At 44.4% G+C, this 14,227-nt stretch overlaps 1 protein-coding gene across 1 annotated transcript in view; it reads left to right on the forward strand.

The window, feature by feature from the left end:
- Positions 1 to 3,573: 3,573 nt before the first annotated feature.
- The window catches only part of LOC121608093 (polypeptide N-acetylgalactosaminyltransferase 18-like), a 144,830-nt gene continuing 134,176 nt past the window's right edge, over positions 3,574 to 14,227 (forward strand). Inside the window, exon 1 of the mRNA XM_041939228.1 lies at positions 3,574 to 3,817. Coding sequence (XP_041795162.1) covers positions 3,574 to 3,817 — 244 coding nt within the window. The remainder of the gene's footprint in view (positions 3,818 to 14,227) is intronic.

The raw sequence follows: 14,227 nt of genomic DNA on the forward strand, positions 1-14,227 counted from the left end.
TGAGTGGCGAGGGAGTTTGAAATCCTTAATCACAAACCAGGTTTGACACGCTGCATCTCTCTTCTCCATATGCCTGCTCACCGAACTTTGCTCTGCTCTCCGTGTGATTAGCCAACATTATGGATGCGATCTAGATTGTGATATTAACGATAATAATGTTAAACAGAATATGTTGGAGTGATGTTGTTGCACCAAACACAGACACACAGACTTTTAAAAAGGAGCCGATCACGTGCAAATAGATTAGAGGTCTGCACGTCCTTAGCCAACACACATCTTTTCCAGTGGCTTATTTAGTTGTGTGCTGGTACAGTGTCAACAAGATGTGGGCAGCAATGTGGGAACAGTTAAGGAAGAAGAGTCGTAGAAAACTAACATGGATTGGAAATGCATTTAACATGTCATAATACATAATACAAGAAAGGCAACTCAAAAATATAAAAATATTTTCATAATATGGTAGACTAACACGTTCTTCTGGGTGGTCCCTGAACACAACAGACACCTAGCAGTTACACTGGCATCATGACGACTGTCAAGAAAGGAAAAGTAGATGCAGAGTGTCGCACTTGAAATGAATGAAATGATCATTTTTTTGTTGAGGTAAAAGGCGAGCCAGTGTGTCTGAGATAGTTTGTGCGGATGAGCCCACAGTGATAAAAAGGCTAATGTCAAGTGTCCAATATTCAGTCTCCTTTAACTCTAATTTTGACCCTTACCATCTCCTGGCTCTTCAACCTAATAGCTCCTCCATGTTCACCAGCTCGTCTCGCACAGACTGTCGGCTATTTGGTGCCCACAGGTGCCTGCTGTGGGTGAAAACAATGCTATGAGAGTGATGAGAGTGAACCAAAACACTAAAGTTGTGGGCCAGACAGCAAAAGAATGAGCTGGATCGAGCTCTGTGAAGCTGAGGGGAGCTGCAGATTCAGCAGGTAGTCCTCTGTAGGTTCATCTGCGAGCATTTACTGTCATTGTTTTCACATCATCTTTTTGATCTTTTGATACGTTGCTATTCATTAAACTATCGACGGTGGCTGCTTAACTCTAAACAGGGCCACAGTTTTCAGGCTCACGAGAGCCAAGTGAGAGCCAGTCACTTTGTGTATGTGTGAAAGGGCTGTCACGCTCGATTTTGCTATAAATGGACAGGTTGTTTTGATAAAAGCGAGCCGTCAAAGATCTGTCTTTGATATCTGTCTGATTGCCTTGAAGCTGCTCATCAGGTTTGTTTCCGCATGTGTTTCATGATGACAATGATCAGCCCTCTTCAGAGGCTTTAAAGTGAAGTGTCTCTCCATATGCTGCACATTTGGGAAAAAAAAAACAAAAAAACAATGCTTGTTTTGCCTCCTTTTTGGCCAAAATGAGGGAGAAGAAAGACGGGAGTGAGACAGACAGCCTGACAGATGGACAGTCAGTTAGACAAGATTGAAAGCAGCATAGAGGAGAGAACCTTAATATTTCAGATCTAATGAATTATTTATACACTAAGCGAGTCGGCTGAATCTGCCAGAGTGCTCTTGGGTGAATGAAGAGTTTTCGATTCAGCACCACGTGTGAGTACGTGTGTGTGTGCGTGTGTGTGTGTGTGTGTGCGTGATTGGCGAAGCAGCGGATGAAAGACAAACATGAAAGCGGCAGCCTAGAGGCTCTAGCTGCGAGAGCCATCTGTTGGTGGTGTGAAACTCTGAAGTTGCTTCAGCTCTCAGGTAGGCGCCCTATGTGGCCGGCGATCAGAGGTGTGTGTGTGTTCACAAGAAGTCAAGGAGGCGGGGAAGTGATGCAGATGAGAGGCTTTTGGACAAACCACCTGCCAGCAGTCAAGTCATGAAGTCATACCTCTTATGCGAACACATTCTCTCTCTCTCTCTCTCTCTCACACACACACACACACACACACACACAGTTAGGGACTGTACAGAAGTTATTGGTGCAGGGAAACTTATGTTTCACTGTTTAAAAAAAGCGGATCCTCCCCTCTTTAATATTTTATTGGGCCCCTCTCCTTCACGGAGAAGAAAACTAAAACAAACTCAACCCAGCGTCTCAAAATAATACATCGGAGCTGAATGACTACAGTTCAGTTAACCATTAGGAACTAAAAGTGCATTAAGAATTGAAGAATTTAAGTGTGCTCTATTTAAATATTAACATTTTAATGGAACAATAATTGTCCCATAGCCACCAAAATATACCAAAGAAGTGGACTCAGTTGATGTCATTGTGGCAAACATATCAAAACGTGCATCCTGTTACTGAGCGTTCCTGAAGCAGAAGCTGCTAAATAAACCGTTATTTCAGGCTGCTGAGGGAAGGCAGGTTTTTTTTTTTTTTAATCTTTTGGCTTACCTTTGATTCCAAATATCCAAAATAAATTTGAATTCAGATGTGTTGGAGCCTAATAGAAGAGAGAAAAATAGGCCACAAATCTGTGATTAGAAGAGTGGGATAAAATGTTAAATATGGTGATAATGATAATCATGTATAATAAATAGAAAATGAATAAAATAATTAAAAATGAAACAAGTGTATAATGATAAGAACGTTCAGTCTCCTCTGATTTCATGGAAAAATCAAATCTTGCTGCTACATTTTTGGTGTTTTACTTTTTTCCTTATTTTCCCTATTCTAAAGTTTTCATACTTTCTGAGAGTGTCTTGAAATATTCATCTTTATGTTTTTGTTTATTATTATTATTCATTTTAACAGGGACAATGCACATTAGTTAACATCCCTGTTAATGTGCCATTGTTAGACAGACTGTTGATCCTTTTGTTAGATCAGCCTCCTGTGGTGACTCAGACATGAAATATTCTATTCATATGAATTCTTTCAGAACAGAGTGAAGTTTAGCTTTTGAGGAGAATCAGTGAGCATAAAGTGGACAGATTTTCTCTTCCTCTCGGTCTGACTCGTCTTCCTTCTGTGACACATCTGCTGCTGTCCAGCACAGCTGAGTCCACAGTGTCTGTACATGCCGCACACACACCTGGACACGTGGTTTGAACATCCCAAACTCAGACTCGCGCGCGCCCGCGCAAACCAAGACAGCCCACTCTTGGCATAAACGCACCTGTTCCATTTCAATTACCTCGGCGCGCCTATCCGGGCCTGTCTGGGTGAATGCGCTTCAGCTACCCTGTGTTGCCCTCCTCCCCTCCACCCTCTCCTCCCCGTGCACAGTGGCTGCGAGGGGGCCGGCGGAAGCGAGCAGAACCCGCCTCCTCCCCTCCTATTGGGCTGGAGGAGGACTCCAGGCTGGCGGGGGGTGGAAAGGGGGGGTTGCAGCGCTGCGTCTGACAGCTTTGCAGCGGCTGAGCGGAGCTTAATCGCCGGCAGCTCAGCGGGGTCTCTCCTGCTTAGTATTATTATCGGAAATTTTTATTTCGCGGCGGCGTAAAGCTTTTAAAGAGGATTTTGCGATGCCTCAGCCGGGACGCGAGAGCGCAGAGGCGGACTGACTGCGCGGCATCGCCTCGCTGCACTTACATCTGGACACAAGTGCGTCTCCCCCCTCACTCCACCTGCCTGCGCGCGTCGGGAACGGGAAGCCCATGGAGGGATGTCGCGATGCTGTGCACAAGGAGAACTAAAACTTTGGTGTCGACATGCGTGATCCTGAGCGGGATGACCAACATCGTGTGCCTCCTGTACGTCGGCTGGATCACCAACTATGTGGCCAACGGGGGACCCAAAGTTACGGAGAGCGGCGGCGAGGCGGAGAGAAAGTTGGAGGAGGACAGTAAAGGGGAAACCCTGAGGATTATCGAGAGGCTGGACCGGCTGGAGAGCGTCGTCAACGAGCACATCAAAGGTCAGCACAGATCAAGCGTGTTCTGCTCAAAGTTTGAAGGGATCATGAGTATTTTGAGACTGAACATCAGGATCAGTTTGAGTTCAGTGTTAACTCAGCGTAGATCACCTGAACCTCAGCTCCCTGCAGGGTTGTTATACATTAGAAAAAAGGTTCTTGTACTGTGACATTAGACTCATTAATCAATTAGACAACATTCAAAAATAATCTATAGCATCTGATTGATCTTTTCCAAATAACACAGCTTCCAGCTTCTTTAACGTGGGTTTTTGCTGTTTTCCTCTGTTTTATATATCCGTCAGTTGAATATCTGTTGCCTTCAGACTGTCGGTCAGAGGAAACAAGCTTCATGAAGTTGACACTGAGGGCTCTGGGAATTTGTTTCAATGTTTAATCAGGTATGCAGAAAAATAACATGTCATCATCCCTAAGTGATCCCTCCTTTAGTTACAGTACAACGTCAGTTGTCTGATACGAGTCATTTTTTGACGGCTGCAGCTACAGTCCATCCCAACAAAACAATTACTCCTTAAAGTATCTCATAATCTTACCACCGGAGTTAAAGAGCAGTGTTTTAAGAAAACAAAATGCTGGAATGGAGCTGTTTTCCTCTTCTCTGTGTATTCTCAGTGCTGAGGATTCAGCTGCATGCTGGACCACAGCTGCCTTCCAGACCAGCTCAGATGCTCACGTCTCAAACTGAGGAACTTTCCCCCCTTTAACACATGAAGGTGCGACCGGCCTTCCAGTTTCCAGTTCTGCTCATGCATCATGCTGCACAGTGAAGCTTGGACATGAAGCAACAATGAGCACAGTCTGTTTTGGAGTTGAGGGTGGCTTTACACAATTTAGTTAGGTGCAAGCGCCAGATGTTCTTTCATTCGCTTTTAAGTGTAGATGTTTGCAAATCCTTGAAGTATTTTTCTCATCAGTTGATTCATTGCCTCTCGTGATTTCACACAAGTCAGTGTCACTTGTGGCTGAAAAGCTTCTGGTGGAGTGAAGTGAGCTTTCCAGACCTCTGCCGGCTGCTTTGAGGCCACATTAGCCACTACTAGCATAGCACATCTGACTCTCAAACCAAGCCGAGTTGCATTATGGGTAATAGCGGTGGCAATGCTTTGACAAGGAAGAGGAGTGAGTGGAATAAAGACGAGGATCAGGGTCAGTTGTGTCAATTTTGATCCATCACGAGTCCGATAATGTCGGAGAGGAAAGATAAATCGGTGGAGCACTTTGACTTTAACGATGTTTGTCAGAATAGTTTCAGATAAATTTTTTACCTCTGGATTAATCAATTTATTGCTCTTGAGCGCGTGAAGACTAATTATTCACCGGACAGAAGAAGAGCATTTTAATGAGAGCCACACAGCTCATCATGCCAAATCAAGAGTTTGAGTGCAGCATCAAATCCACTGACAGTTAATGTCCCATTTGGATGTCTTCTTTGTTTTTGCATCAACGCTCCATTTATAGCTCTCTGTGGCCAGCTCTTAAAGTCCAACCTAAATTCAGAAACCAGATTAGGTCACTTGTCTGACAAAACTATTCAGGCTAGAGCCGGACAAACTTTTTCACGTCAGTCAGAATTTGCACGCTTCTCCCTCCAGACACCAGATAAGCGCTCGCGTCGGTCTGTTTACTATCAGCGGCAGAGGATGGTTTTGTTCATTGACAAAATGTTGCAGTGATACACACACGGGGCTCATAATTCCCCCCGAGTCCACCATGTTTTAATTATCCTCCTCAGAGCTGTACGTCAGTGAGTCAACACACATTAAGAAGTGGGACAAACTCCTCTTTTATTCTCCACTAAATGGGACAGTACGCCTGCCGCCGACTGAACGCAGGATTTAGAAGAAATATGCACTCCGACGCAGCGGCGAGGTGATTAACGCCGGAGTGTTCTCCAGCGAGAGCTCCTCTCTAATGCCTCGTAGAGAATGCGGTTCCTTGGAAAGATAAGGGCCGTGATTTATCAAACATCTCAGAGAAAGACTGTTGATCCAGGATTAATTTTCTGTTTCAGATGAGCTTGTTGGGAACGCAGTGCTAATCAGAGAGGCTGAATTAATGCTGCTGAGAGGGAAAACATCATTTCAGATGCAGAGATACCTAACCTCTGACACGTGTAGGCGCAGATTTAACCATTACGCTTGCATTGCTCAGAATCTATCCATTTTCTTTAATTTTGCACATAGATAAAAAAGGGACATATTTCACCACAGTCAACCTTGAAACATACCTGCACAATTGCGACTGCGTCAGTACTCACTCTCAAATAGATGCTGTAAACAAGGATCACCAGTAAGCCAGTGCTGATGCCTGTCATACTTGAGCAGTAATGTCATACAAAGTATTTCTAATATGTGCAAATGAATGGACATTTCATTCATCATACAGTCAGCAGCAGGGCTGTGAATGATATTTGCCTTTTATGTACTTATTAACCTCTGGTCCTAATTAATTGAACTTTCTGTATGTGCCCAGCTTTAAGATGGAAAGTAATTTGCACTCTTACAAATGCCACCACTTCTGAATGCTGCTCACATAGAGTAGCCGAGCCGACCAGTTATTATTCAGACACTTAAAGTTCCTGCAGTCTTTATACCATACCTGTTGCTTGGGTAACAAAGGGGAGTAAAGTGTAGAATAAGTGTGAGTGTGAACAAAGGTAGCAGTTAGGTGACAGTGTCTGCCTGTGACAGAGGCGCTCTGTTCCTCTCTGGACGGGGCAAACTTTCACACACACCTGTGTATGTGCTGACTGATGCAACCACCAGTGTTTTCTCATGCAGCTCTCCGTAATCGTTCAGCGTGCAGCTCCTCTTTGTGCACAGAGATGCTGGTATGATATAAAGCACGCTGATTAACATGGAGAATGGCAGCCTGATGGTGTACTGAACTATTCCGAAGCGCTAATAGAATCTGCATAGGCTCCAGGGTTACACAGGGTGAGTAAATTTAGCCGGCGGAGTGCTTGGCACACTCCCCTCCTCCTCTCCGCTCGGTCCTCGGAGCTGTTGCCAGATTACATTATCAGCCAGGGGCTGATGTGTTTATGTGTTTATGCTTTGTCACTGATACAAAGAGACCAGGCCGTGGGACCGACGTGCAGGTTTGAATGTGGATAATACAACGTTAGGCAGGCAGATAAAGTGTACTTGGATAAAAAAACAACAAGTTTTCATTCACTGGCATTGAAGTGGAGGCTGACTCAGTAGGTTTGTAAGGTCAGAATAAGTGTTACATGAGCGCATTACTAATACTCTCCAGCACTACATGTTCCTGTACTCCTAAAAATAAAGTGGTTGTCTAAGTTCAGTGCAGTAGTTCTGCGTTGTGTCACTTGGAACTGACTGGCAAACACACACACACACACACTTACAATATATGTGACATGAAATAGAGTCAAATACATAAAAGATCGAATAAATTGCTGAATTATTGCGTCAATTATCTAAACTAAACTCGTTAAAAAGGAAATTATATCATTATGCAGGTTGGTTTCATTCTAGAAGTTTTTATTTTAAAATTCACTCTCAGAAGTGTGATCTGATGACACTGCGTGATGCAGCAGAGACAGACGCTCTGCGTTTTTGTCCTTCACAGCGTCGTGTGTCTTCCTCTGAGGAACGCCGTTAGAATGGAAACGCTCTGAAATAACCCACAAGCTGCCGCCGTCTCATCTGCTGTAGATGCTGGGGAACGTTAATAATTGATCTCACAAATCTGCCGAGCTCGTTAGCTGTCCGGCGAGGTCACGTGTTTGGTGTTGTCATGTTCAGGAGCTAGTTGGTTGATTCAGAGTTACTGTATTGGCCTAAATATATGACACTTCTGATTATAGCAGCTCTTTATTTTCCAATACTTGCTTTTAGAAAAGTATTTTATTAAAGATATAGAACAGTTTAAAGTTCATTATTTCACAATGTATCGATAAATTTATATATTTGACTCTATTTATTTAAATGATTATGCATTGTCATTTTGTTGACAGTTAAACATTTTTTTGGGTGGCATGTCCACATCCAGTTTTAGGGTGGATTTTCCATTTAGTCAGCTAAGCAGAAATGAGAAGTCCTGGCTTTGATGAAGGTGTCAGGTGGCTGGTGCCTTGTTGCATCGCTGGCTGTGCTGAGGCGGAGGCTCAGCGAGGAGGAGATTCGGGTCATGAAGCAGTGCATATTTTAACACGTTTGTTTACAGCCGCTCATTCCCACACAGCGCTGCTGCTCATGATCGGAGCGTGAGAGTGAAGACGAAGCGGATTCTTGGCCACATTTCTTGCTTTCTGTCAGCCTTGCGCATCTTCGGCAGATCTGCCTCCTCACGTGTGATGCTGGGCTTTGATCCGTGCTCCGCATTGTTTGTTTCGACCCTGCCAAGAACAAGTCTTATTTTAGTAGTCTCTTTATGAGTCAATGCAAGTTGATCCGTGTTGACAGTGTGCTGAAGAGGAGGAGTGTGCAGGGTGGAGGGTCGACTACTGAGACTGTGTGGTTGTGTGTGCGCCACGGTGTAAGTTGCGTGCATGGCGTGTCATCAAAGTTGCGTGGCAGTGGTGTGAGGTGTGATGCGGGTGTCACTGCCTGCCTATAGAGCCTGCGTGTCACCAGCGTCACCGTAAACATCCAGGCTGCCGTAACACTGTAACACCAGGACATTCGTATAAAGAAATCAATCCTTTTTTGGCTCTGTGCTGTGGATTTTCCCTGCCAGATGCACTCAGGTGCCTGAGGATAATACAAAATAATGCAATTTAGAGGAAGAGCAAGGAAAGAGAGAAAACACTGATGAAGGTGGCCATTCAAAACTGCTGGATCATCCCTAAAGATAATGGATGTTATATATTAAATGAAGAGTGACTTCTGTCACCCCCACCTGCATGTGAATCTGCACTCTCATACCACTGCGAGCCAAAGGAAAGGTGCCAGAGAGGGTGTGACAATTTAGAGACAAATTCACATCTATATTCTTGTTTTCGTCTGTCAGATGTAGGAGGTGCGATGCTCACAATTCCAGAAGTGTTACTTTCTTCAGATTAAAGCTCGATGACTTGGCCGCACCTCCTCCGTGGTTGCATTTCTCTGATCCTTGACGGCAGTGCACAGATTATTAAGTTATATTTCAGGGGAGCTGCCTGCTGTCACTGGATGCTGGAGAATTAACCTCTTGCTTCACCTGCTTACATCCACCCTGTCAGAGCTCTGTCCTCCAGGATCACAGCAGGCGTGCAGGTGTAGCCGTGTGCAACTTGTGCACATGGCACAGCAGCGGGGGCTCCATTAGTTACTTAATTATTTAAATAGATAGCAAACAGGTAAGCTGTTTCATAATCGGGAACAAAGTGGCCGCGCTCAGGATGAGCCCATCACTACTGGAGCTGCTGGTAAACGCTTTCAGTTGAAAAAATACGCTGCCACCGCTGCAGGTACATCAGTCTGGCTGTCAGGTGTGAGTGCTACCGTTCCATCTTCTTCTATCTCCTCCAGGTCACAGTTATCTGTAACTGCCAGCCATCCCTATGTGCTCCTTGTGAGGGATGTGCCGCTTCTCATAGAAAATGAAAAAGAGCTGTCTGGTTTGCTGTGTTTTGTCTGTTTCTGATCTCAAGCTGCAAGAAACCACTGCCTCCTGTGTTCTCATTGGTTGTCTTTAACTGCAGCCTTACCCCACCTTAGCCATTTGTAGTCTATTTAGTTGTGTCATTTTCTGTTGTGTGAGGCTCGGTTTTGATTACGTTTTGTGAATCAGTTAAGCGACACCAACATTTCTATGTAAAATTCCTCCACATGGCATGAAAGATGGGAGCGTTAGTCATCACAAACATATCTGACTTGCACTTGTCCATCTTTGGAGCTTCAGCTAGATTCTAAATGCATCATTAAATGCTTCCTGAGGCCTTTTCATTGCTGCGTTACTATAACTGCACCACAAGCGGGCTGTATAGAGCGCAGTGCTGTTTGCAGCGCTGCACGTCGGCGTCATCGCAAATGATTCTTGATGACGTGACCCAAATATCTGACTTTATTCACCATAGTTTGTGCTTAGTCTGTCACGAAGAATGAGGGAAAATTCTCAGACTCTGAGCAGCTGCTTTAAGCCAGTACTGGATGACGACCAAGTCATCAGCGAACATCAGATGGTTAATAAGACTCTCCCTCGCCACACACCCAGTCTTCCATCCTGACAGAGCGATGCACAGGGACAGTGTGCTGAATGAGAGGCTAGGTTCACGCTGAAAAAAGGCTTTGTTTTGCTGTTATTGATTCATTGTGCACTGTGTATGGTGGCCATCAGGGACACTGAGACAAAGCAAAAGGTAACCACCCAGTATGATGCCTGACCTTTACTGGTTTGTCCATCCACAGTGAGACACATTTTAGTGACTGTGATGCTTGATACTTGTAATTTCAGACTAACCTGTCACTATTCTTGGAGTGGATTTCATGCAAAACCACGACAGTGTGATACTGAACTAAATAGACAGGCAGGCACAAAATCATATAATTCTGTACTGTACACACAGTTTGTCCCAAAGCAAGAAATGCACGATAAAAGACTGGAGGCCAAGATGGTGTCAGGCGGGAGTCTGCGTCTGTGCTGCACTGAAACCAGACTAGAAAGCAGCGCTTGTGACTCTGCGCAGGTTGGTTTTGCTCGTAACGGGAACCGTCCCGGCTCAGAACCGCTAGCGCCTGGTGGAAATGAAACGATGTGTTTAGTTGGTTTGAGCTCTCAGCAGCTGAGGGTTGTTTTTTAATGTTACGTCATACTGTCACATAAGACAGCTCATACAAGGGTGTTTCCTCCGCAGCACTGAAACTCAGCTCTTCCATCACGAGACATCATAAACAACAGCATCGGTTATTGTAGATTTAAGTCTGATCAGAGACTGTGCACATTTTGGATAAACTTACGTTTAATATGACTCATTATCTTATATTTGGGCTGATATCAGAAAGCATTCCTTCTTGTTTTGTAAAGTGTGCTTTAGAGATCTTCTTAAAATGTCAGCTGCTTGTGTGGATTCCTTTTTTATCTGTATTTATGCACAAGCACTAACAATAGTACCTCTTGGGGTTGTATGATTTAATCTCGGACATAAAATGATCAGAAACTTATCAGTAGGAGCCACACTCCTCTCAGCCTCTTGGCATTTTGGCTCCGCAGACACATTTTGTACCTCTACACCGGTATTATCTTTGTACAAAATGCATTAAAAGCATCCATAAAGGCTTTGTGGATTCCGCTGGCACAGCACAGATACCACCATACCTCAGTCGCTTTTATGTTATTTGTCGCAGATATTATTCATTATCACAAACGTATTCAAACTCTCATCTGCCCTTGGGTTTCGGTTCAGATTGCGTCAAAAGCCTGTTTCGGGCAACAGAAATCCAGCCAGATTTGCTGAGATTAAATTCCTGAAAGTGCTCCAGTGAGCACCTGCAAGCTAACCAGCACCAGGTTGTGTCAAAAGTGGCCCAAATCCAAATTCACCCTTCTTGCTGAAGTCTGTGGGTGAACACCAGGGAAGGTGTTCTTCTCCCATCGTCAAACTGTCACATGTAATTGCTGACGTGATTAAATCAATGACATTAAAGAGCAGCTTGACGCCTGATTTTAGCGTGAACACCCTGCCTCAGAAAACGCCTTCACATCCAGACCGCTACATTTTTAATCAGAGCAGCTGTCTCCATCTGTGACAGCTCACATTTAACTCGTGCATCGCTGTGACCCAGCTATCGCCGGTCCCACGCTGTCTTGATCTGTGTTCAAAGGGCTCCACACTAGGCTTACTTATGTAACTGGGATTCTACAAACTCGGGGTGATTTCCAGAGATATTTGATACCTGGATTTCAACCTTTGTGTTTACAGATAAAGAGGTGTTGTCCAGATTGTAGTGATTTTTCACAGATTTGCCATGAGGACAAAACTTGACGAGTGCAGAATCAATGTCGTCTGTCAATCATCTCAATGTTCCCCCAGATGTTTGCTAAAGGAATAGTTTTGCACCGACGCTGCTCGTTGATCGTCTCAAGCTAAAACCGCGCAGTGGAACTGTATTTAGTGATCGAGGAGGTGAACCCACCGATGCAGGAGAGAGCGCAGGCAGCTTCAATCATACAAAGCAAGTCAGAATAAGAGAGAGTGGGCGGCTCAGTTCAGACCGGACTGATGAAGGAGAGGGAGTCTATGGTGTTGCTGTAGAGATGAAGCACAGCAGAGGTGGTGAAGGCTGTGGCCTGACAATGCTTGGAAAACCTAAAAAATCATATTGCACGACAAAGGTTTTCTGACGAAACACTAGACAGAAATACTAGTAATTAAAATCAACAATAATAAAATGTGACTCACACTAATATACGTTTTCCTGTAGTGTGTTTAAAACATTAGAATTACACACACAGGACTTGTCAGGGTTTAGTCCCAGAATACACATCCTCCCTGCGCTGCTTTCTTAAATAACGTCTCTTTCTAGTCGTCCATGTTAAACACATAATGAGTCCGTAAGTGTAGGTGCTTTGGTTGGAAATGCAAAGCAGGCTTCTGAGTTCTTTGATGGTCCTGTGAGAGATGCAGTGTGGTTCATTAAAAAAGGGAAATGTGCTTATGGCATTCACCATCCACCCTGTCACTGCTCACACACACACACACACGCACACACTCGAGACTCATAATGGACTTAACCCTCACCACTGAGACCCTGTGAAGTGGTTTGTGGCTTTCACCTGACATACATGTGCAGGCTGAAATATCTCATATCTCAGGGACAGACACAAGAGACATGACAAACATGCACATACACACACACACACACACACACACACACACACACACACACACACACACGTCTCCTCCAAATCCGAAATGCAGTAAAGTGCAAGCTGCTAATTTAGCCACTCATGCATGCACTTGTCTCTTCCCATAAACAGGAAGTGTGTAAGGAGGTATGTGTGTGCTGTGTTCTCATGTGTGACTCTCTGAAGTGTGTGCTCGAAAATCGGTTTGTGTTTGTGCTCACTCACTCACACACACACACACACACACACACACACAGTTCTCCTCCACTCTTTGCCTGACTGCATACATGTCATTGTTTGCAGGAGACGACTTTCTCCTGGCGGCGGGCTGCATGACGGAGCCTGTTCGCATTTTACACACGATGTGTCCAACACGAAATCTAACACTTAGTGAAGTTGCCAGTGTCACTCAGCGTCTTCTAAACCCCACGGTGTATTTCCCTGAGGCTGCATTATGACACCGCAGGGAGGCTGGGTGCTGCCCCACAGCCAAATTCCTCCAGTGAGGCTCAGGGAAGACGATCACAGGCTGCAAGCCTCATAAAGTTGTCATCTGGGGGCTGCAGGACACATTTGTTGCCAGGTCTCTTCTTAAAGTAGTACAGGAAAACAAGCAAAGCAGCCCAAGCTGTAGTGGAGAATGAGGAATCCACATTGTAGATTTCATTTGCAGAAGACGTATTGAATTATTTCGTGTTTTTGGACATACCTGGAGGGAGTCGTCTGCATAATCTCCTCATTTTTCTTCTCTAATTTTTCATGTTTTCCTCCTGTTCTGCTTTTCTCATTATCTATAATCAAAATAATGTCCGAGTCGTGTGGTTGCTACAACTGGCTTGCTTTGGGTGGTTCTGCTCGCATCCGAGCACAGTGCAAATTTTAAGATTTTAACATGAATGCTAATTTCTGCTTTTAAGCAGCGTGTGGCGTGAACGCTCCAATCTGGTGTTGTTGTACCATTAGAGAAGAAGGAGGCACAGTGAGATTAAGTAGATTAAAGAACGGCAGTCAAACCTCAAATGGTGGAAAAAAAATAGATGTAGAAAACATGCTGGAAATGTGGCATTTGTGTTTGTTTCATGTGCTAATTTGATGAAAGTCGCAGTCTCCTCATCGCCCCACACACATCTGATGTTTTCGTCTGCCACGATTTGTTGTTTCTCAGAAGCTTCAGTTCATAGTTTATTCCCATGGTTAATCCAGGTGACTATGCTGTTAAATTATCTCCAGGGAATGAAAATATCACCTGCTACCTGCCAAACACAGGGTAAATGTTGTCTGTGGCAGGTGCAACGTGTTTTTTATTATATTAATGAGCATTAATTTCAAAAGAAGCTCCTAAATTAAGAATAACTGGGGATTAAGATGACATGATGTATTCCATATTTCCACTCTCAGATACCAGTGAGTCAGTGTTTATGATTCTAAATGGAGCGGCGGGTCGAGAGAGTGGCAGGTGAGGAAGAAGCTTCATATCAGAGCCTGACTACCACACTTCATGCAATCCACCATCTTAGATTCTGCTCTGTTTGTCAAGTATGGAGCTCCTAATTCATTGTTTTGATCCACTGCCCTCCTGCTGCCACGGTTACCGTCTCT

The sequence above is a fragment of the Chelmon rostratus genome, chromosome 6, assembly GCF_017976325.1.
Source record: "Chelmon rostratus isolate fCheRos1 chromosome 6, fCheRos1.pri, whole genome shotgun sequence".
In the NCBI taxonomy this organism is placed as follows: Eukaryota; Metazoa; Chordata; class Actinopteri; order Chaetodontiformes; family Chaetodontidae; genus Chelmon; species Chelmon rostratus.